This window comes from Kwoniella pini, chromosome 2 (genome assembly GCF_000512605.2).
Source record: "Kwoniella pini CBS 10737 chromosome 2, complete sequence".
Classification (NCBI taxonomy): Eukaryota; Fungi; Basidiomycota; class Tremellomycetes; order Tremellales; family Cryptococcaceae; genus Kwoniella; species Kwoniella pini.
This window is the reverse complement of record NC_091717.1, coordinates 283,103-303,897: the sequence shown is the minus strand read 5'-3', so window position 1 is coordinate 303,897 and position 20,795 is coordinate 283,103. Positions and strand designations below refer to the sequence as shown.

The following is a 20,795-nucleotide window of genomic DNA, read 5'->3' as shown; positions in this document are numbered from 1 at the left end:
TCTCACTATATCCATTCATTCACGTACAATCAAAACAATATTCTAATCTCAACCACATCGACGTCACTCGATTGATTAAACTAAATTCAAACTCAATTATCAATTCACCTCACCCTCACCTCGTTGAACGGTATCGCTGGTCGATCACATCATCTCGTTTCATCTTGATCCATCGTCAAATTCATACAATGATTGCAATTAGATCACCTATTCCCACACATCTTGCTTCCAAACCAACGACACCTAGCACATTAAGATCACCTATACTCCTTTCAACCTCTTCCAATATTCCGTCAAATCCCAATACACCCAGAAACAAACGACATCTATCATCAGTCAAATCAGATGTTCACCCTTTAGTGTCTCCTGTGAATCGATTGGACAAGTATTTTTCACAAGACCAAAGGCCATCTAAACGATTTCGGTTGAATCATACACCGCACTCATCAACATCAAGCGACATAAAGTTGATCGACAACGGAACTTCAGGGGAAGGTATCGATAATTGTGAGAAAGGAAAAATAGTGATATTTGCTCCTTTGATAATTGCCCCTTGTCATTCATCACGACCAATCAACAAAGCCAAAATGGACGTGCAAATGATATCACAAATAGATATGGAGGAGGAGGAACGGGAGGAACAATATGATGTTCAGCCCAAACTGTACCCTACCTTCTCAACGTCTAGACCAAAGTTAGGCAGATTAGACACAACAGCTTCATTGGATTTCGAACCTGGCTCTTCGACAATAAGTAATTCTTCATATTCTATCGGCGGAATGTCCAATCAAGCTTCTCCCACAAAACCCGCCTCTCTACCACCGGTGATGCACCTCAAGCGAAATCCCAAGAAGCTATCATTATCCCTTCCAGCTTCCTCATCTACCTCCTACTCCTCCTCCCCAGATTGCTCGACCCCATCAACGATCTGTCCTACACCTACCGCAGAGAGCGATTCTAAATTCGGTACACCATACACTCCTGGTCCACCCAAAACTCCTGCTCTCGCCATGTCCTTGGGTCGATCAACTTTCAAAGGGAATCGCAGACCTAGTATGTTGAGTCTGATAACCAATCCACCCGGAAACGACGATGAAGTACCTCCCACTCCCGGAGCGATTCACCCTTACGCTACGAAGATGACCAAGACTAAAGGAGTCCGAGCGAGAAGTCAAACGGAACTTGAATTCATGGGCGGATCTATCTTGGACCAACAAGGAAGATCTTCTTCACTGGGATTCCAACCTATCGATGAAAATCCTACTCGCTCGTCCGGCGGATTAAGCGCATTGGGATTTGCATTACCGAGTACTTCCTCACTTTCTGGCGGAGTAATGGTTCAAGCATATAATTCAAGTAGTCCAACTACTTCCAACTCGACTATATCGGATGAAGCTGCATCGTCAAGTTCTTCGAGCTCTTCTACACCTTCCACATCCCCTCCAATACCAACGGCTTTCACATTTCAGATGCCATTGCAAGATTACTATACCTCGAAGCGCCAGAAAGAGCCTTATGAAGATGGACCGATCGAGTTCTTACCGGGTGTATATCTTGGTTCTGAGGATTCCGTACATCAATTTGATAAGTATGCTGGCCATTCAAAAAGGGTAAGAATAGTCAATGTTGCTCAAGAGATAGACGATCCATTCGATCCTTCCACATCATCCCATATGAGAGGATGGACCACTGCAAAAGGAAAAGAAAAGATGAAACTCACCACGTATCCGGACCCAAATGGTAGACCTGAAATTGAATATTGTCATATTAGATGGTCACATGGTGAACTTGGTTTGGCCGATTTACCTCCTCAAGCAATACTTTCGGATCTACTCGACTTTCCCACGCAGAAATCCCTAGGCGGGGAAGAAGACGGAATGTGGGGATTCTGGGACAGCATAAAGTGGATGGAAGGTGGTAGAAAAGAGGGAATACCGATCTTGATACAGTGAGTTTTGTCTTCCCGCAGGTAGTCACAAGCAGGTCGAGAAGCATTGTTGACCAGATTAATCGTGGTTATAGTTGTCAATGCGGTGTGTCGAGATCAGCAACGTTGGCTATAGCCTATACTATGGCATTGGCAGCCATAGGAGCCATGTCCAATACGTTGCGCGGAATACGATCAATGCAAGATGCGTATGATTTCGTGAAAGCGAAATCTTCTTGGGTTGGTCCGAATCATTCGTGAGTGGATGTACCAGTGTCAATAAGGCGGAATTTTTGATCTTTGAGCTAATAGATGGAATAACATGTAGATTGGTATTTCAATTGGTTGATTTCGCTCGACATCTAACGAATTTACTTTCGCTTCATCTATCTACGACGAATGACAAGATCATAACTTCCTTCCCTACCAATTCTGACGCTGAATTGAGTGAAGCTGAATGGGCCAAGAGACGAAAAGAATTTGAAGAATCCGAAGAAATCTGTTGTATCAGTCCGGAAGAAGCTGATGAAGAAGCTAGAAGATTAGATGAAGAGATGTTATTGAGGAAAGCTAGGCGATGAGCAAATCATTGCTTGTAAGGACGACTGATGGCAAGAATGGAGAATCTTTAATGGATCTTTCGGAGATGCGTCTTGGGTATTTTGACAAGCTAGACAATTGTAATTTGGTGTATTTTATCTTTCATTGTATGATGTGTGAATTTAATGTATCTCATCTTGACTAATCAATCAAGTTACTAACTAAACAACAAATACAATTTGAAGATAACGTCGAATGACTCGAGATCTGTTTTAATATAGGAACCAACTAAAGGATGTGTTTAATAGGGAAATTGACGATCAATGCGCTAACAAGTACTCACTCAAAAGTTGATTGATAGGTTGATTGATAATCTACAGTTGTATGTGTGTGAGGAAGTAAATGGAAATCAAGTTGATCGACAGTAAACAACTTAATAGTTAGTTTATTTGTTTATGTTTCTCTCTTCATCTATTTATTGCATTACAGCTAATCAATTAACAATTTTGACACGAACAGTAATTGTCACATCTAATCACGAATACAATCGAAGAATATCCATCTACGCTCAATAACGACTCAGCAAGTAAACACTCGACTTCTCAACATCACAATAGAACAATTGGATACATCTCTTCGTCTACATATCATACACAAGAACCAACTACCATAACGCTCTTTACGACCAAATTTTTCTTCTCTCCCTCGCCTTTTTGAATATAAACAGCCAATATGATCCCCTCAATCCTCTTAACGACACTTCCAATACCCTCTTTACTCCTTCTTATGATTATTACACTTTATCATTCAACACCCCTTCTTAAACTATTACCAAGCCTAACACCGAATTTAGAAAAATTATCAAATATTATACCTCATCCTAAACGATCAAAAAATTTACCTAGAGAATTTTTCAATTTACCACCAAGACCAAATTCACCTTCTGTAACATCTTATCAATCCGCTGATTATTCAATTAGAGGTATATTAGGTGTAAGAGGAAGTTTGATACTTATTCTTCTTATTAAATCACTTATTTCATTAATTTGCGGATGGACTTTTCTTTCAACCACAACGAAATTCGATGAACCACAATCCATTAATTGGGGATTAGTGGCTACTAGTCTTATCCTTTTGCCAAATACTATTGCTTGGTTAAGTATTTTCACGATCTTGTCAAAACCACCTATCATATATCAGAAATATTCTTCGGCATCAACTACCTCGACAATACGAACTTTGATTTTCAGAAATGGTGGTATTACTCATTCAACTCTCTTACCTCGTATCTTGCCTATGTCTCTTTTCACTTCAATTCTGGCCATCATTCTTTCAGTTACTCTACCAGCCTATGGGTCCTACGTGTGTCTAGGGTATACTTCCCTATGTATGGCTATCATCATTGGAAGCGGGATACTTGGAATATGGCGAATGGTCACGCAACCTGGGGAAGGGTTGATTCGGTTAAGAGGAGAATCAAGAATGTCATTATACGAAAAAGATCACCTAAGAGCCCTTTCGCCAGGAACGGAATCCACGTATCGAATCAGTAACGAAATAGCGCAACTGAAGGAAGGAGATGGTATGGAGCGGATCCGAGATACCTCGAGCTGGTTGAGTTCGCCTTGTAAGTCCTTTGCTTAGCCAATGACGACTAAGCTGATCTGAAGCCATATACAATTCCAGCCAGACCACCGACCCCGGTGTCTTCTTTCGATTACGCTTCACCCAACGGCACAATGTCGACAAGCCACACCAAAGATTCTTTCAAAACACCCAAATCTAGGCCTTCCAAGTCCAGTTTTTCAGCTTCAGCGAGTTTTGCTGTCCTTCCTTCTACCTCCGCTTTTACCTCAACATCTACTCTAATCACACCAGAACACAATAACAAGAGCGATCTTTCCTCTGCAGCGGAAGGGGTAATAAATGATAGATCCTGGCTGAGCGAGCCCACCAATACACCTTTGTCTGTATCTGAATGGTCTTTCCCTGAATCACCTGCTTCTCCGCAACCAGCCATCACAAGGAAGCGATCATCTTCTCCACTAGATTTACCTTTATCACCTCTTGAAGATGGTAGAGATACAAATTTACCTCCACCAGGCGGTAAAAGAATCCCTCAGAAGGCAAGCGATCGTACCGCTTATACCCATACTATCGGATCAAATACACCAGGATCGGAAATCAGATCGATGGTAGATGCTAGTATATTAGGGGATTATTCGCCAGATCCGTTCCACCCTTTACCGCCAAGAGGTTTTCAAAGTCTTACCTCATACCCTCTTTCGCCTGATCAACTCCAAAGTAAGACTTCTCTCTTAAGTAGAGTAACAGCTTTACAATCGGGCGCATCGTTAGCTGTGACACCCGTCGAAAAAGAATCTCCTACATTCGGACTACACTCACACCACTCAGCCTCTGATCCAGATTCATATAAAACCCCAAATGCGAAAAATGCTAGGAATAGAAGGGCACCGAGCACCATAGATAGACGAGCTCCACCACCTCCGCCAATGCCGCTTGATATGCCTCTTCCACCTACCCCGACTTTGGCGAGAAGTTCCACGTTGTTCGAAATCCAGAATAAAGATAGTATGGAATTACTGATGGGCAATGAGGAGTGGATACAAGTGGATGGCGAAGCAGAATCATTGGAAGAATGGGGTACAAACGGAAGAGGAGTGGGGTTGATTGCTATTATTGTCTGTATGCTGTATTACGTGAGTTGACTACCAATTTCGCGTTGAATTTGAGAAAGCTGACATGGATGTTCATTGCAGGGGTTATCATTGCCTTTACTCCTTGACAATCGAACAGATATGGCTTTCATTCTATACTTGATAGCTGTGCTGTTGCCATCGCCATTTTTGGTTCTGACATCTTGGTTAATACGATATCGACCGTTTCCGACTGTACCTGCAACTCGGTCAACGAAACGTTCGACCAAAACGACCTCTTCGACCCATCTATCTTTAGCTCTGAGATCGGAATCACAACTTTCGCTACCTCTCTCGATCTCACCCAAACTAACGCCTCCGGCACCAAAAAGAGCATCAACAATGAATTTGTCATCTCCGACTCTGCAAAAGATGATTGAACCAAAACCATCGCTGACCACATTTTTGGGGTCTACAAGAGGAGAAAACCGGAGACACACAGTATACGGAGGATTATCATTTGAGGATATCCAAGCTGAACAGAATATGAGAAAGACTTTAGCTAGACAAAGCGGTGATGTCTGGATTTCAAGTGGACATGCCATCGAAGGTGGAGGATTTATTTCAAGAGCAACCGAAATGCTTAAGCCAGTTCCTGCGATGAGAGTACTCGAGGATACTCGAGTGAAACGGTCAAATGAGGGGACGATCAAACGAATGAGAGGTGGGGTAGTTTCGATGCTGGTCAAGCGCGCTAGTGATTTATTCCAATCCGCAAACTCTACAAATGATATCGAAATGGGCCAATTCGAAGATGCTGACAATACAATCAACAATATTGGCGAAGCTGCCTCTCCTGCGAGATCAGGCATTGCGATCTCCATTATCGCACCATCTCCTGAAAAACGAATATCACAATTTGCCAGAACGGCAAGCTCATACTCAACTGGTCAAAACGAAGGCGATACTGATCCTGGTTACGATATGAGCTACGCCACCGCCGAAATTGGCACTGCTAGACGAGGAAGAATGTCAAATGGACCGACGTTCATCTTTGGGAGAGATAAACATGAACAAAACGTCCAGAGCCGAAGCCAAAGTAATGAATATGAGCTAGATTGGATGACTGCAGGTGTGCTACCCGGGTAAGTTGCGGTGTCATAACTGAGAGATAGGTGGCTGACAACGTGAGCGACCGATAGACTCGTGCCATTTATCAAGATTGGGGAGAATGTAAGGATTGAACCAACTCCTCATTCTGTTCCGGCTGGTCAGATGAAACATCAAGCAATGAATCTCGATACGCCAAGAAGACAAAGACCCTTATCGAATATGCCAGTGTCGCCAGAACAAGGCAACGAGACTTACGTCACAATGCCTTCGTTCCGTGATACTTCTTTCAAGCAATCAACTCCGCATAATAGCAAGAGACATAGTCATACCCGATCTTATTCGTCTTCTATCGACTTCACAATGGTTTCTGAATACTATACAGCTGAAACAGCCACTTCCATGTCTAGGGAAATGAGACACCGAAAACAAGCTAGTCTCGGATTAGGCCGATCAGATACACTGGAAAAAACAATCACGCATAAACCGTCGTTTGGTCTACCGAAGTTACGCAACGATGAAGGATTTGGAGATGAGATCAGGAGATCTATTGACGATTTACAGCAAAGACCACACTCGGATGAGATGGAAGCTGGAATCGATTTGCCTCCAATACCAATGGGTATCACTACCACATTGAAACACAAATCTTCGTTATCCAGAGTATCCGAAATGACTGAAGAGCCGACCATAGCCTTGTCTTCGTCAATGGGAAATAGTACGGCTGACCATACACAGGATACTTCGGTGTTGCTCTCGGAATCTGCATTAGAAGATATGCGTCTGGCTTTAGCATTGGGAACGTCAACCCCAGCCTCAGGCAAAATTGCTAAAACTAGTACTGGCACTGCATCCACGGCTGATCTCAGTGTGGGCTGTAGTGTACTTACAAACGATGAGGATCTGGAAGAAATGGAAAGAATGATGGCTATGGATACTCCGACCAGAACTGAATTTGTCATTTCACCTCCACCTCCTTCTGACGGTCGATCTTCAAGAGCAAGTGAAATCAGATCCAGTAGTCGAGCAAGTGAACGATCGGTGTCCACATATACAACAGATTACACCACCACGACTAGTGACACTACATCAAATAGTACTCCTGCTCGGACTGGTCCGAAAACGTCTCCAGCCCCACCCGTTCCCCTCTTACCATTCGAGTACCGCCAACCGGCCTATCCGGTATCTCATCCATACCCTCCACCTCTATCCGGCGGTTTAACAAGACAACTTTCAATGCCAAGTATGAGTATGTCAATGACTGCTCATCCACCCCTTCAGACGCTTTTGCCCAAAAGATCGACAGAAACTCTCCACTCCGTCTCATCAACCTCTACTGCTCCTACGCCCAAGATAAAGGGCCAACAAAGCAAGAAAGAGCTGAAATTGGTCAAAGCTCTTGAACATAGAAACAGTCTGATCGAACAACCAAGATCGAAATCTGCGTTAGATTTCAGGTCTGACGCAGCGGATGTGGGCAAGAAAAGTGTTACGGAGAAGAGAGGATTGAAACCACTTACACTCGTCGCCGATAACACGTCAAATGCGAGGAGATCAAGTCGACCATTAAGTGGAAACACTAAGAAATTAACTGTTTTGTACGATAGCGAAGTAGACAATGGGTCTAAAGTATCAGTAGGAGGGAATAAGGGAAAGGTGTCAAGTGGTAGTGGGAAAGAAAATGTTAGAGAGGGAAGTAAGTCGTCGACGGGACCTGCAACTGTTGGAGTCAGGGGATTGCGTGCGTGAAATCGCATTGGCTTGGTTGGCATCATGGACAAGCACTTCGGTATCGACAAGTCTGATATATGTAATATTTGGGATTTTCCGAGGTTCATTGAATTTTATACCCTGTACGATGTATTTCAGCTTAAATGTACACTATATATACCATATGCATATGACCATATTTATATCTAATTTCTAAATCGAACTTAATCATATTTGCTCGTGCTTCTATTTTACTTTTGTATATACGGCAATACAGTGGATACGTCATTTGAGATTCTTTGTCTTCACATGGTAGGGTTGATTATCACTTAATGCAAGAACCTGAAATCAAGTCTATCGTTCCAAATCCATTAGCTTTTTGCAATTTTATATCGAAGGATAAATTCGTCCAAACTCACCTCTTATTTCCTTTATCTGTAGTATTAGCTAAATAATCTTCTTTTTCAGCAGTTGTAAAATTATCCCAAATTTTGGATTTTTGTTTATTTCGATAAATATACCAAACTTTAGCAAAAAGTACTAATAAAATTGAAGTTGCTGATAAACCTGCTAAAACTTTATTTCCTTTATGGTAATAAGGTGAATCGGCTATATCGAGGAAAAACAAATTTAGTAAATGAAATTTCGATCAATGAAAATGATGATAATGACAATGAGAATACTTTGAAACTTACATGGTTGATATACATTTGATGCAATTAAAGAAGCAGATTGAACAAACATATTATATAAACTACTTGCAACTGTTCTTGTTCTAACTGAACCTGCATTCATACTATTCATAGAAACTAAAATAGGATGACAATACTAAAAAATCATCATGTAAAAATCAATTAGCGTTTTGAATAACTTTTATTTTAAAATATAATAAGAAGTATAAAAATTTGGAAAAAAAAAACAACTTACAGGATATCCTTGAACTAAAGTTAAAATAATATATTTTGACCATCTATTTGTATTATCAGGTAAAACAATTAAAATAATCATAAAAATTAAATGCCAAATAGGTTGTACAAGTATAAAAAATAATCTTGAATTTAATTTTTTTGCACCATATGCACAAGAAAAATTACCAATTGCAAATAAAATCCAAGAAGGTATAGTTAATAAATTAGTTTGTAAAGTTGTATATTTTAAATGTTTTAAAGTTAATGTAAAATATGCTTGAACTGTTGAAGGTGTTATAAATGCAACTAAACCAATCTAAAAAATATAATTTTTAATCAAAATTAGCATATAATCATTATTAACGATTATTTTTACGAATCGACTTTTGAAAACTTACTAAATATAATGGCCACATATCAAAATCTGTTAATGATCTCCATAAATCAATTAAAGATAAACCTTCTCTGTTATGCACTATTAATCCAATCATAATTAGCTAAGAAGTCTCAAAATGATTTCATCGACTGAATGCTTACTTGATGATTTGGTAGGATCATCTCGTAAAACTTTATTGACGATAATAATTTCTTCGCGCCTGATTACCATGCCAAATTAATTCCAAAGCTGAGGTGTTATCAGACTCGCTCAGATCACTCACTCTGTGAACCATCCTTTGGGTCTCCACCATTTTTTAGTCTGAGTAGGACTAGCAGGTAAATAGAAGAAAGCCCAAGCACCAATAACGAAAGTGACTATTCCTTCAATTAAGAATAACCATTTCCACCTGATTTCATCCGAACATCAGTTTTGGTCTCTCCTACGCAATTCTATGAATAGAATCTAACTTACCCTGGTAAACCCTTATGACCTCTCAATTTCAGGAGACCAGCTGCTAATAAAGCTCCAATAACATTGGTGGCAGTATAAGAAATCCAGAAGAAAGACAAACGTATGGTCAATTCAGCTGCTGTGTAATAATATGACAAATATAGAATAGTGTCTGCGATAAATCCACTGTATGATCATACAGATCAGTACTGGTCTAAAAAAATCTTGAATCGAAAGTCAATTTGACACACTTACCCTTCAAGTAACCCTAGTAATGCTCTAGTGGCATAAAAGGAACTTCTACCGTTAATTCCTACTTGTGCAATTGCAACAACAGACCAAAGCATCATTTGAATTGGAATCCAAATATCACTTCCGAGTTTCTTAGAGACTATACATATTATTCAAAATCAGTACTATCCAGCGGAAGGAATGGAGCATAAACCGATTACTCACTCATTTGAGAAGGTAATTCTGCTGATAGGAAACAGAGATAGAAAATTGTCATTCCGTTATTGTCTTTACGAAAAATTAAGCTATCAGCCAATCTTATCTAATCACCAATGTCTTGGAGTATGAGAAGACTTACAATCTTTGGTGGTCATTCCAACATCCGTAAGAAGATTATCGGATAAAGCATTCGAGATCTAAAATCCAAAGTATTCATTAAGTTCAAACAAAAGATTTTACATCTTAGATGTACATTTTGAAGTAAACTTACATTTCCTCTATCAAGTTGTAAAGCAGCAAAACAAAGACAAGCAACAAAAGCAACTTTTAAATCTAATCTTCTTCTCAATTTATTCTCTTCTTCTTTTGTCCAATTCGCTTTTGGATCCCAACGATGTTTTGATTCATAACTATCAGGCGGTTCATACCATTTTGCATATAATTCATCTTGTGATGAATTCGCAGTTCCATAACCATATGTAATTTCTCCATCCTGAGAGATATATTCGGATTCCTTCTTAGCTGAATCATAAGATTCTGGAGAGGAAGGAGCGGGATGATGAGGAAGAGCAGGAGTGATTGTTTCTGTTAATTGTGGATTGACCGATACTGGCGGGGCTGGAATAGCCATCTTGACTGATACTAATTGTTAGCCGTCGACTTATGCACAAAGTAAGATGGTGTTCAACAAGCTGTGAAGAGTGAGAAATTATACTCGATAAAAACTGGTTATATATACTCTTCCATATCATTCTTGGGATGGTGAAAATTTGCATAAAGGCAAAATCACGCTATTTCGTCAAATCGTTAGAACTATATTCGCCATTTGTAAGGGATCTCAGAATTGTAGGATAACCGACTTTACATTTTGAGATCTGCATGAGGAGTAGATCGTCAAATCATACGAACCAAAGAGATGTACTGTACACTGCGGTGAATGCCATTTGAACAGTTGCGAATGATGATACCATCGATTTTTACCTTCTTAGCATGTTAATTTTAACTTTAGCTTTTGATAAATTTCAAAAATACTCCGATTGAGAAAAAGGGTAATGAAAGAAAAGATAAGAGGAACGAAAAAAGCTCCGATTTAACCCTTCTACTCCTTCTTTTAGAAACGTGATATGCGGTTACGAAATTATCTATTGTACCTTGATGATGTGATTTCAAAGTGTATAGATCACATCACATCTTATCGCATGATAGTTGTTGAAAGTATTCCAGATTTTGTGGATTTGGACTTAACGGTATTCCGAATTCTTCATATTAATCACGCAATAGATAGCGAATCCAGGCACTTATGATTTTATCTCATTATTTATACGAATGACGTCGAGAATGTCTCTCGGTAAATTCCGTGCGATCGTCGTGCGTAGGTGAGAATCTCATACATAAAGTCAAGATTGTATGTTGCGGAATAAGAGGTGATTGCAAATTCACTTCTAATCGGCGATAAAACGAAGATTGCGTTTTTTTATCTCGCCATCCTGAATTTCATGGGTTGAAGGATGATCAAAATAACAACTTTCTCTGACAAGAAGGAACTTGATATTGCACCCAGAACTAGTGCTCATCTGAGCCAAATATCCCTGCCCTGGAAGAAGGTGCTTAACAATTTTGCGATTGTCAAGATGACTGCTGATTGATCAAATAATGTTGGTTTGATACATTACATTTTGGTTTCACTACATGCTACAATGCGACTGTCAATCCCACCATCCTACGCACTCCAGCTTTCGAGGGCATCTTCACCGACTATTCTCTTGGTCATTCTTTCACTCAATTCCCAAAGAGAAGTAGCAAGATTAAGATCTTGTGCTTGAGCGGTTTCCTTACCGGGAGTAGCCTGAGATTTGCCAAATGTCAGCCTGAACTTGACAGGAGGGGATATGCTAACGACGGCCAGGAAGCAGCAACGCGAAGGCTTACAGGATCGCTGAGGTAATAACCGTTATAATCCTTCTCGACTACCTCGTTACTCAGTGCAGCGTACAATGCACTGTAACTTCCTTGTTCGGGGTCTCGGCCCATAGCCAAGGTAGCGTATTTGGTCATAGTACCAATGATACCTGGGTATGCGGCTTCCCACTATACCAAAGATTGATTAGCAACGATAAATCTTCTGATTGAAAAGGACTCACCTGATCTTGCATGTCAGTGTTCACGGCTCCAGGGTGAACAGCGAGTCTATACAACAGTAAGGTAAGCCTCTTGATCGTCAATATGACAAGAAAAAGTCTTCACTCACATATAGATGTCATCACCATTCTTCTTTATGACCTTATCCCTTATTGACTTGGCATATAAAATCATAGCTAATTTTGTTCTTCCATATAATTCAATTGGACCAAGCTCTTTTCCAGCTTCGGTAATCTCTTCTTCAGATCCAAAGTGCACACCTCTTCCTCTATGTTTTGAATCTTCTGATCCAGGTGCAAATCTATGCATTTCCGAAGATTCGAATACTATTCTAACTGATCCTTTCTCTACTCCTGGTAATTTGGATGTCTTTCTAAGTAAAGGATAAAGAAGGTTAATAACGTAGTAATGACCTAAAGCGTTAACTCCGAAGTGTCGATCAATTCCATCTGCATCCAGTCCAAATTGATTGGAGTTTATACCAGCCGAAAGGATCAACTATGATTCAGTTAGAAATCAAGTCAGCTGTGTTAGTAATCTGAGAACACTTGGTAGACGACGTTTTGAAAAATTAAAATGGTAGTTTAACTAACATAGTCAAGTCTATCTAGTCTTTTGGCTAATCCACTGAAGACTTCTTTAACCTGTTTCAATTCACCCAAATCACATCCTACCCATTCAACCGAACCTTTTGAACCTTGTTCTTTCAATTGAGCTTCAATTTTCTTGATAGCTTCTTCTCCTTGTTCTTCTTTTCTGTTAACCATGATGACGTGTCCACCGTATAAAGCAAAGAATCTAGCTACTTCATATCCAATACCTAAAGCACCTCCAGTGATGACACTGACTGTGCCAGTGAGGTCTTTCTTCTCGGGTCCAGCAGGACCAATGATAGGGTGAAGTATTGATTGCATCTTTATTATGATTTATCAAGATATGTATATCGGTTTGAGATGAGAGTACAACTTGCTTTACTCATGGGATGTTCTGCTTTATATATACTTGGGAGTCTGGTGACGTTTATGATTTAGACAATTGGATTTCTACGTCATTCTCATTCTCAGATGGTCAACCTCCACTTCCCATTAAATGGCCCTAGATCGAATTCCAGCAAACATCGACTTATCATCTCACATGTGAATTATCAATGATTACGGCAAGAAGGTTATGTATACATGCATAAACTTATTATCCATCGCATAGTCCTCTTTTGCAAGCATTTTTGCGATCGTAGAGTATCTACATTTGTCGATATTGGTCTGAATAACTTTCAAAGCAGTTGCCTCGAGAGATCAGCATCTAACTCCTACCCATTAGTCGTTCCAGCATTGAACCAGACCCTTGTGGTGGGGCGGCAGCAGGTTTTTCAGTGCTAGCATCTCCGGCTGCAATGAGGAATAGACATATGTCAGCTACGCGCAAGCGATCATAGACAGGAATGACTTAAGGCAACGATTCAAGATAGGTAAGGGGGATAGGAAAAAAATATGGGATGAGGTATGGTTAAGGGGAATCCAAAAGATGTCTTGGATGGAGCTACCGGGAAGAGATATGAACCGGAGAAAGTTGTACTTACTGGTACCGTAAATATCGATCGAATCAATTCTAGTCGTCTCTTCATCCTCTTGATTATCCTTGATCAGGATATGTAAACTCCTAACATTTTGGAATCTGACAAATCTCAAATCTATCTTATCCCCTTTCACTTGTTCAGGTGTGAGTTCCAGCTCTTGAGCGGGACTGAGACTTTCCGCATCCGAGAAATCTATATTAGAATTATTGATATAAAGTTTGATTGTCTTTGGTGCTTGTGCGGGGGAGATAGCTGAGAAGATCGATATGGATTTCAATTTGACTTGATCTTGAAATGGTATTGAGATCAATAATTCCGCATCCACGTCTGATTCTAAGTATGAGGTACCCCTTGGACCTGGATTAGGGCCAACAATAGAAGATAAAGGATGGTCGGATGACTCATTCAAACATGACAAGCCATTAGAGACAATGTGTTTGAGTAAAGAGCCCGTAGTATCTGCGGGAGCAGACGATTTAACGGTTGACGAGGATGCTGAAGAGGAGCTAGAAGCTGCTGCTGGAGTTCCAGCATGTTTGGACACGAGATTATTCAGCTGAGGTGGCGAAGCCCCTCGAAGCTATTGCATTCGGTCCAATCAGCTACCACAACGTAGCATTGGGGAACGGAAACTGACCTCATCCACTTCTCTACCGCCTTTCAAAAACTTGAATGTGGGCATAGCTCTAACTTGGAATCGTTGCGCGAGTGGGGCTTGCTTGTCAACATCGATTTTCTACAAAGCAGTGGCCGAGATCAGCGTCATATGACTGAACAAAGGGAGGTCGAGGCTTAGGAAGCTCAAAAAGACCTACGACAAATTTTACATGTTTATACTGCCAGAAGTAATTTGTCAGCTTCTCCAAGGAAGCCGAAGTTTCCCTTCTTACTCTTATTCGGGTCTACAGAAAGCCTAGAACACTCACAGAATTGGAGAGTTGCTCCAGCACAGGCGCTATAGCATGACAAGGACCGCACCAGACCTGTTACTTCTATATCAGACTTGGTTCTTTGGCTGGGCTCTTTGGAATGACGTACAGCATGGAAATCTACCTTTCATGATCAGCTCCACAGGTCATATGTTACGAGCTCGAATGATGTAACTCACCAATGACGAGGAGCTGATTGGGCGGCAAACCTTTGACGATATTATCAAATTCTACATTATTGGTGATGTCAGCGTTGAAGCCCGGATCATGAAGAAGTCTCGGTCAAAGTCGCCACGTAACACGTACGAGAAGTCGAATCTATCTCCGTGATGTTCGGGGACATGTTGAATGCTGTGTTACTTGACAAAGGATTGTGCAAATCGAGTCGAGAGAGAAGAAGAAAAGGTCGATAATGACGCTTTCAATGTTGAGAAATAACAAAAGACGTGTAGTTGTGTGGAGGTTGTTATGACTCATCCTCGGTCAAGGCGAATGTGGCGGCTTCTCTCTTCTTTTGTCGGAGCTTGATACTGTAAGGACTGCTATTTAGTGCGTATTCGCTAACTAGACCGTGAAATTATATGTATAAATAGTAGATTGAGGTTGTCATCATGTCGAATTGTAGAACGCAGGAATATTTTCTTCTGAAGACAACAGTGCGACCAAAAGCAGCACTTTCGATTAAACTCCAACCTACGGTGAGTGAAGCGCCAAGGTCGACGATCGATTACTTACAGCGCTTACTCACTATCATCACATCCACAGCCGATCACTCACCCTTCACTTGAACAGATCATCCTTGGATCGCCAGCAGGAAATAAGATATGTCGCACCCTCCGAGCAATTACGGCTACAGTCAGGGAAGTTATGCTCCCCAAGCTCCCACGTTGTCATATCCCGCTGGCAGCTATCCGGCTCACATGCCTAGTGGGAGCACAGAACAGTCAAGACCCATTTGGCATGAAAATACGGATCTCAGGAGAGATCTTCGCCCCCATAATCCATATCGGTACGACGGTACTAATTGGGATTCCAAGGACTCGCAAAAACACCTAAATTTCAACCACAATGCCTGTCTTCTTAGCTACATGGTCAAATGGAGGTGCAGCCCTTATATTCATGCTCACGGCTGGAAGCCTGACTCCCAAAGACCCACAGTCTTGGAATTTCTGACGGAGGTAGGTTTCACGAATGTACTGGACAAACCGACTGGCTGGGCAGGTCCTTGGCCCCCGGGCCCGACCAGAATAAATGACTATAACAAATCAGTGACGGCAACCTTGGCAAACTGCAGCTCTACGACTATTGGCTCGACACCGTATGATCCGCTTCTGGCCCAATCAGTGGCGTCGCAAGCACCCTTATGGCTGGTCACCCCGTCAGCACCTTCTCAGCAACCTCAGGAAAATTACAACTCACCGCCCAACCCCTCCATCAACCAGAGTATGCCCCCTCTCAATCAAGCCGGGAGTTACGGACAAGATTCCTACATGCCTCATCAGTATCAGTACAGCCAACAAGCAGATTATCCTCCCTCGGGTCAATATCCTCATTATCCTCATTATCCTCAATATTCTCAATATTCTCAATATCATGACCCCTCTGGCTACAGTCAGAATCCATCAATGGGGGTTCCGTCCACATTTTCTGCCAACACCCATGACCCCAATCAGGGAATGGCGGGTCTACCAGCCGCTCCTGATCCTGCGACGTCTTCGGGTCACTGGGGAGGCGACTATAGTGCCCAGACAGACACCGGCTACGGAACAGATTTTGGGAAATAGCCCCCATAAACTTTACAGTATGATCATCGTGCGACTCACCTGTGTACAATTTCTACAGTTAGACCACTCATACTCCCTTTCGTTATTGTCGTCGTTTTTTAATCGATCGGAAATTTGCTTCATGGGAGGATGAGGTCGGATGTTCCTCCTATGTGTAAATTCTGTCCGTCCGTTGATCAGCATGCAGATTACTATTTTTGTGTGACACGATGAGTCATTTGGACGGTCTTCCTTCTATACTCAAACTCCTACAAGCTATGAAACCTCTTGACTCCGAATTGACGTGTGAGCGGACGGGGGTATCACGCAAATGGTGAGACTGAGTGTATTCCAAAAACCACGGGAAATCATGTTTCTTCCCCCCCGCAAAAGACTGTTTTACTTAGGTCCACTTGTTGAGGGGTAGATCATGGAGGACTCGCAAATCTATTGGCAGCTGTGGTGCTTCGAAAGAAACTGCAGTTGAGGCATGGCAATGCCGAAGTGAAGCATGACAAATCAAATGTTCAAGCCGAGAGTGGTGGGCGGCCATCTGTTCGCAATCCTTGCTTCTACTTCTATCCGTAACGGCGGATGGTCATCTGCGGATACAAACAAACAAAGGGAGTCTTTTATTGAAAGTTTCAAGAGATTCTATGACTCGTGAGATAGGGGACATCAATTTTCACATATGAGCGACGGCATCTTCTGACATCCCAGCGCCTCCTCTCCTTTTGCCTACTTTCTATTACGGCTGACTCATTAGTGCCCACAAGATCATGCAGCCCGTGAGTCATCACCATCTTTTCAGCGTATGTTTCTGGGCTCGGAGGTCCCATCTGACAATTATTGATGCTTAGGAAAAGGTCGAGAAGCCAGGGTACCACTTGTCGCAAGATTACAGTCCTCCCTCTTCGCCCCGTGGCTAAGGGGAGCCGTACCGCCCGGCTACGAGATTTCAGCATCTTTCAGACACCTGCTGTGACTACGAGAATCCATGTTGTATCTATCTCTGATGACGAAGATACCTTTATACCATGCATTTTGCTTTACCTAGCGATCCCTTGTGGGCCAGCGAATTCTGCCTCAATCTAGCTGGTCAGCACGTCTGTGTGTGCTATCAGATGATCCCATCAGGAGTGAGGCGCGATGCTTTAAGCCTGGCTTACGTGTTATCGATTGTCGATGCTTGTGCCCTCCACTGACAGAAGAAGCATACGTTCCCTCTTGTACAAATCCTACAATTCAACATCAGATACTCGTAATAGTAGTGGCGCTGATGGCGACAAGCGAATCATTATTGTGAGTAGGAATTAATCCCTTGACACTTTCGTCCAGTCCAGATTGGGAGACACTGACACATGATGCTGTTACTATACTACTGTTATCTCCAAATACTTCCTCCAATTGTGCTGCATGCACGATCAACTCTCAATGTGAAGGAACAGACAATCCCACAGATCAGGATCTTCAGCACCGTGGGAAAGCCCCAGTCGAAGTGGAGGTTGTCCAATGCAATGACCCAAGACGATAAGATCAACAAAATAGCATGATTGCTTGTATATTTTCGTTGACCAAATAGGCCTATAGCTCTGGATTTCACGCAGTATGGCCGACTCCAACTTAAGACGCAGGATGCCTACTTCGAGCTCAGCGACCCCAATAACGCCATATCAACGACATCCACCACCTCCAAGAAGAGGTCATCCGACTCGTTCATTACACATCTCACTCTCTTTGCTCATCTTGGGATTCTTCGTAGTCTATGCCCAAAAGCATCAAACTTTTTACAAATCTAGTACAACTTACAATGTTAATGATAAGCAGCTACCCGAACGTTTCGCTATATGTTCGAAAGATGGGTCAAAAGTATATACTGTTCCGGAGGATGAAGGTATAGGAGCAAAAGAATGTGTTGTTGTTGCTAAGGGGATAGTAGTGGATACCGGTAGTATTGGTGAGCTTACTGATCAATTTGTTACTCGCTGGGATACTTAGCTAACGAGAGTTTGATCAGGGAAAATACGGCGAAAATGGATAACAAGCATGTATGATCAAAAACCTTTCAACGCTATGAAAATCATATATTTACCTCAAGGACATACCTTGACGCCTGTTAGTGGTTCCAGCTAGCTCGAATACATTAGATCTGACACTGACCAAAGCTGGCCCCCAAAGGGTTTCATCGACTCTCATGGACACCCTTTGATTTATGGTCACGCTCAACAGCTGCGACTACATGGATGTAAATCTGTAGCAGAGGTCATCAAACGAGTGGAAGATTTCGTGAAAAACACACCCATTAAACCAGGCGGATGGATAGAAGGCTTAGGCTGGGATCAGAATTTATGGGAAGGCAAAGAATTTCCTACCGCAGTGAGCGATGTGTAAACGAACTAATGAGAATTAGACCTTTGACCAATAATAAATCTGTAATCTCCCTTAGGATGACTTTAAATCTAGTCCAATTCTTAGAGAACTTCCTATAAGTCTATCTAGGGTGGATTTCCACGTTGAATGGGTCTCGCCTGCGATCTTGAGGATGTTAGGGGACAATATACCGGATGTTCAAGGGGGTCAAGTCGTAAGAGATGAAGATGGAAAACCAACCGGCGTCTTCGTGAGTCGTTTAGCATAAAGGTTGATTACAAGCAGGCTTGCTCAAGGACAATCTCGACAGGTGGACAATGCGATTGACATGCTTACTGCGATTCGACCACCCTGGACTGATGAGGATAGAGAGCGATATTTGAATATCATGCTCAATGACGCTATGAGTAAAGGTTTAACGGGTGTACACGATGCCCAAGGCTTTCTGAAAGAGGTACCATTTTGGATGAGGTATGTTCATGTCTCTCATATGAGGAAGTCAGAGGATCTGCGACACTAAACGTACTTGGCAGAGTGGCAGCAGAAGGCAAATTACCTATACGGTTCTATCAGATGGTGAGTGTCGATCCGCTATACTGAGTTCCGGAAGAGTTAGGCTGACGCGCACACAGCTCAAGTGCGAAGACGAAGACTACTGCGGCGATAAGGTTGATCATTGCATCGATGAAGGTCAGCTGGAAGCCACCTAAAGATGTATGAATGTAAGCTGACTTCCATGATTCAGATTCTCACTTTACGCTTCGAGCAGTCAAGTTGTTTGGAGATGGGGCTTTGGGATCAAGAGGCGCGGCCTTGATAGATGATTATTCGGATAAACCAGGATGGAAGGGGTTCATGCTGAAACCGGAGGAAACCTGGGGACCGCTGATCAAACAGTGGTACAATGCTGTGAGTGGATTCAGGGTCTCCCAAAATGAGATATGCTTATACAGACTGGCAGGGCTGGCAAGTGGTGAGCTACGGCGCCGAGGATATGAAACTAATCCGGAAGCTGACAACAATGGTTAGAATGTGCACACGATCGGGGATCATGCTGCCCATGTTGTGCTGGACGCTATAGAAGCTGCCATAGGTGACGAATTGCAACGGGGCAGAGAAGCCCGGTTCAGAATGGAGCATGCTCAGATCTTGACGCAAGAGGACATTGCGCGCGCTGCTAGGCTAGGCGGTAGGTCCGGAGTCTTTTGCTCCCCTACCATGTAGATGCAGGAATGACTGACCATGGTACATAGTCATCGCTAGCGTACAGCCTACTCACGCAACAAGTGATGTAAGTTTCTCCAAACCTGCATAGGGTCTGCAAGCTAAGACGATCGTTAGATGTGGTATGCCGAAGACCGTCTGGGCCCGGAACGGATCAAAGGCGCTTATGCGTGGCGAACTTATCTCAAGTGAGTTCAGCTTATATAGATTCTATGAAGCGATTCCCGAAGCTGCCGGCTAAGCGGAACGTTTAGTCATGGTGGTCGCCTCACACTTGGTTCAGATTTTCCTGTCGAGTCTATTGATCCCCTGAAAGGGTTCTATGCTGCTGTGACTAGATTATCGGAAGATGGCAAATCCCCTCAAGGTAAAGGCGGTTGGTATGCTGGTGAAAAGCTGACCAGAGTAGAAGCAATACGAGGTATGACTATTGATGGTATGTCCTAAGTCTCTTAGCTGAACGAGTGTTAATGCTGATAATATCTGATAAAGGCGCGTATGCTTCTTTCAGCAATTCTACTGGATCTTTGACAATTGGTAGAAAGTTCGATGCTGTCATTTGGGATGATGATTTGATGTCTGTACCGGATGATGAGATTTTAGAAGTAAAAGCGAAGGGAGTTATTGTTGATGGCAAGATGGTATGGGGATCTCTAGGATAATATA

At 42.2% G+C, this 20,795-nt stretch overlaps 7 protein-coding genes across 7 annotated transcripts; 4 read left to right on the top strand and 3 right to left on the bottom strand.

Moving 5' to 3' along the window:
- Positions 1 to 188: 188 nt before the first annotated feature.
- I206_101431 (uncharacterized protein) lies at positions 189 to 2,508 on the top strand (the record flags this gene model as incomplete). Its single annotated transcript, XM_019158298.1, has 3 exons — positions 189 to 1,948; positions 2,023 to 2,184; positions 2,256 to 2,508. The coding sequence occupies 3 exons, from the start codon at positions 189 to 191 to the stop codon at positions 2,506 to 2,508; spliced, it is 2,175 nt and encodes a 724-aa protein (XP_019008911.1).
- A 691-nt stretch (positions 2,509 to 3,199) lies between these two features.
- Positions 3,200 to 7,983, top strand: I206_101430 (uncharacterized protein; the record flags this gene model as incomplete). Its single annotated transcript, XM_019158299.1, has 4 exons — positions 3,200 to 4,094; positions 4,154 to 5,187; positions 5,248 to 6,269; positions 6,327 to 7,983. 4 exons carry the CDS (start codon positions 3,200 to 3,202, stop codon positions 7,981 to 7,983), a joined length of 4,608 nt encoding a protein of 1,535 aa, XP_019008912.1.
- A 290-nt stretch (positions 7,984 to 8,273) lies between these two features.
- Positions 8,274 to 10,762, bottom strand: I206_101429 (uncharacterized protein; the record flags this gene model as incomplete). Its single annotated transcript, XM_019158300.2, has 12 exons — positions 8,274 to 8,298; positions 8,364 to 8,553; positions 8,640 to 8,772; positions 8,872 to 9,168; positions 9,251 to 9,327; positions 9,390 to 9,448; positions 9,512 to 9,637; positions 9,703 to 9,867; positions 9,937 to 10,072; positions 10,138 to 10,200; positions 10,271 to 10,328; positions 10,403 to 10,762. The coding sequence occupies 12 exons, from the start codon at positions 10,760 to 10,762 to the stop codon at positions 8,274 to 8,276; spliced, it is 1,689 nt and encodes a 562-aa protein (XP_019008913.2).
- Positions 10,763 to 11,851: 1,089 nt separating this feature from the next.
- I206_101428 (uncharacterized protein) lies at positions 11,852 to 13,184 on the bottom strand (the record flags this gene model as incomplete). Its single annotated transcript, XM_019158301.1, has 5 exons — positions 11,852 to 11,977; positions 12,061 to 12,219; positions 12,273 to 12,318; positions 12,380 to 12,768; positions 12,864 to 13,184. The coding sequence occupies 5 exons, from the start codon at positions 13,182 to 13,184 to the stop codon at positions 11,852 to 11,854; spliced, it is 1,041 nt and encodes a 346-aa protein (XP_019008914.1).
- A 385-nt stretch (positions 13,185 to 13,569) lies between these two features.
- On the bottom strand, positions 13,570 to 15,115 carry I206_101427 (thioredoxin; the record flags this gene model as incomplete). The annotated part of the gene is made up of 8 exons (XM_019158302.1): positions 13,570 to 13,655; positions 13,847 to 14,423; positions 14,481 to 14,579; positions 14,659 to 14,679; positions 14,770 to 14,826; positions 14,882 to 14,892; positions 14,952 to 15,002; positions 15,079 to 15,115. 8 exons carry the CDS (start codon positions 15,113 to 15,115, stop codon positions 13,570 to 13,572), a joined length of 939 nt encoding a protein of 312 aa, XP_019008915.1.
- Positions 15,116 to 15,692: 577 nt separating this feature from the next.
- I206_101426 (uncharacterized protein) lies at positions 15,693 to 16,556 on the top strand (the record flags this gene model as incomplete). Its single annotated transcript, XM_019158303.1, has 1 exon — positions 15,693 to 16,556. The coding sequence occupies one exon, from the start codon at positions 15,693 to 15,695 to the stop codon at positions 16,554 to 16,556; it is 864 nt and encodes a 287-aa protein (XP_019008916.1).
- Positions 16,557 to 18,143: 1,587 nt separating this feature from the next.
- I206_101425 (uncharacterized protein) lies at positions 18,144 to 20,791 on the top strand (the record flags this gene model as incomplete). The annotated part of the gene is made up of 14 exons (XM_070202386.1): positions 18,144 to 18,492; positions 18,553 to 18,650; positions 18,714 to 18,911; positions 18,982 to 19,155; positions 19,216 to 19,376; positions 19,439 to 19,481; positions 19,538 to 19,595; positions 19,651 to 19,814; positions 19,867 to 19,878; positions 19,935 to 20,094; positions 20,159 to 20,196; positions 20,247 to 20,317; positions 20,384 to 20,565; positions 20,622 to 20,791. The coding sequence occupies 14 exons, from the start codon at positions 18,144 to 18,146 to the stop codon at positions 20,789 to 20,791; spliced, it is 1,878 nt and encodes a 625-aa protein (XP_070058487.1).
- Between the last annotated feature and the right edge of the window lie 4 nt (positions 20,792 to 20,795).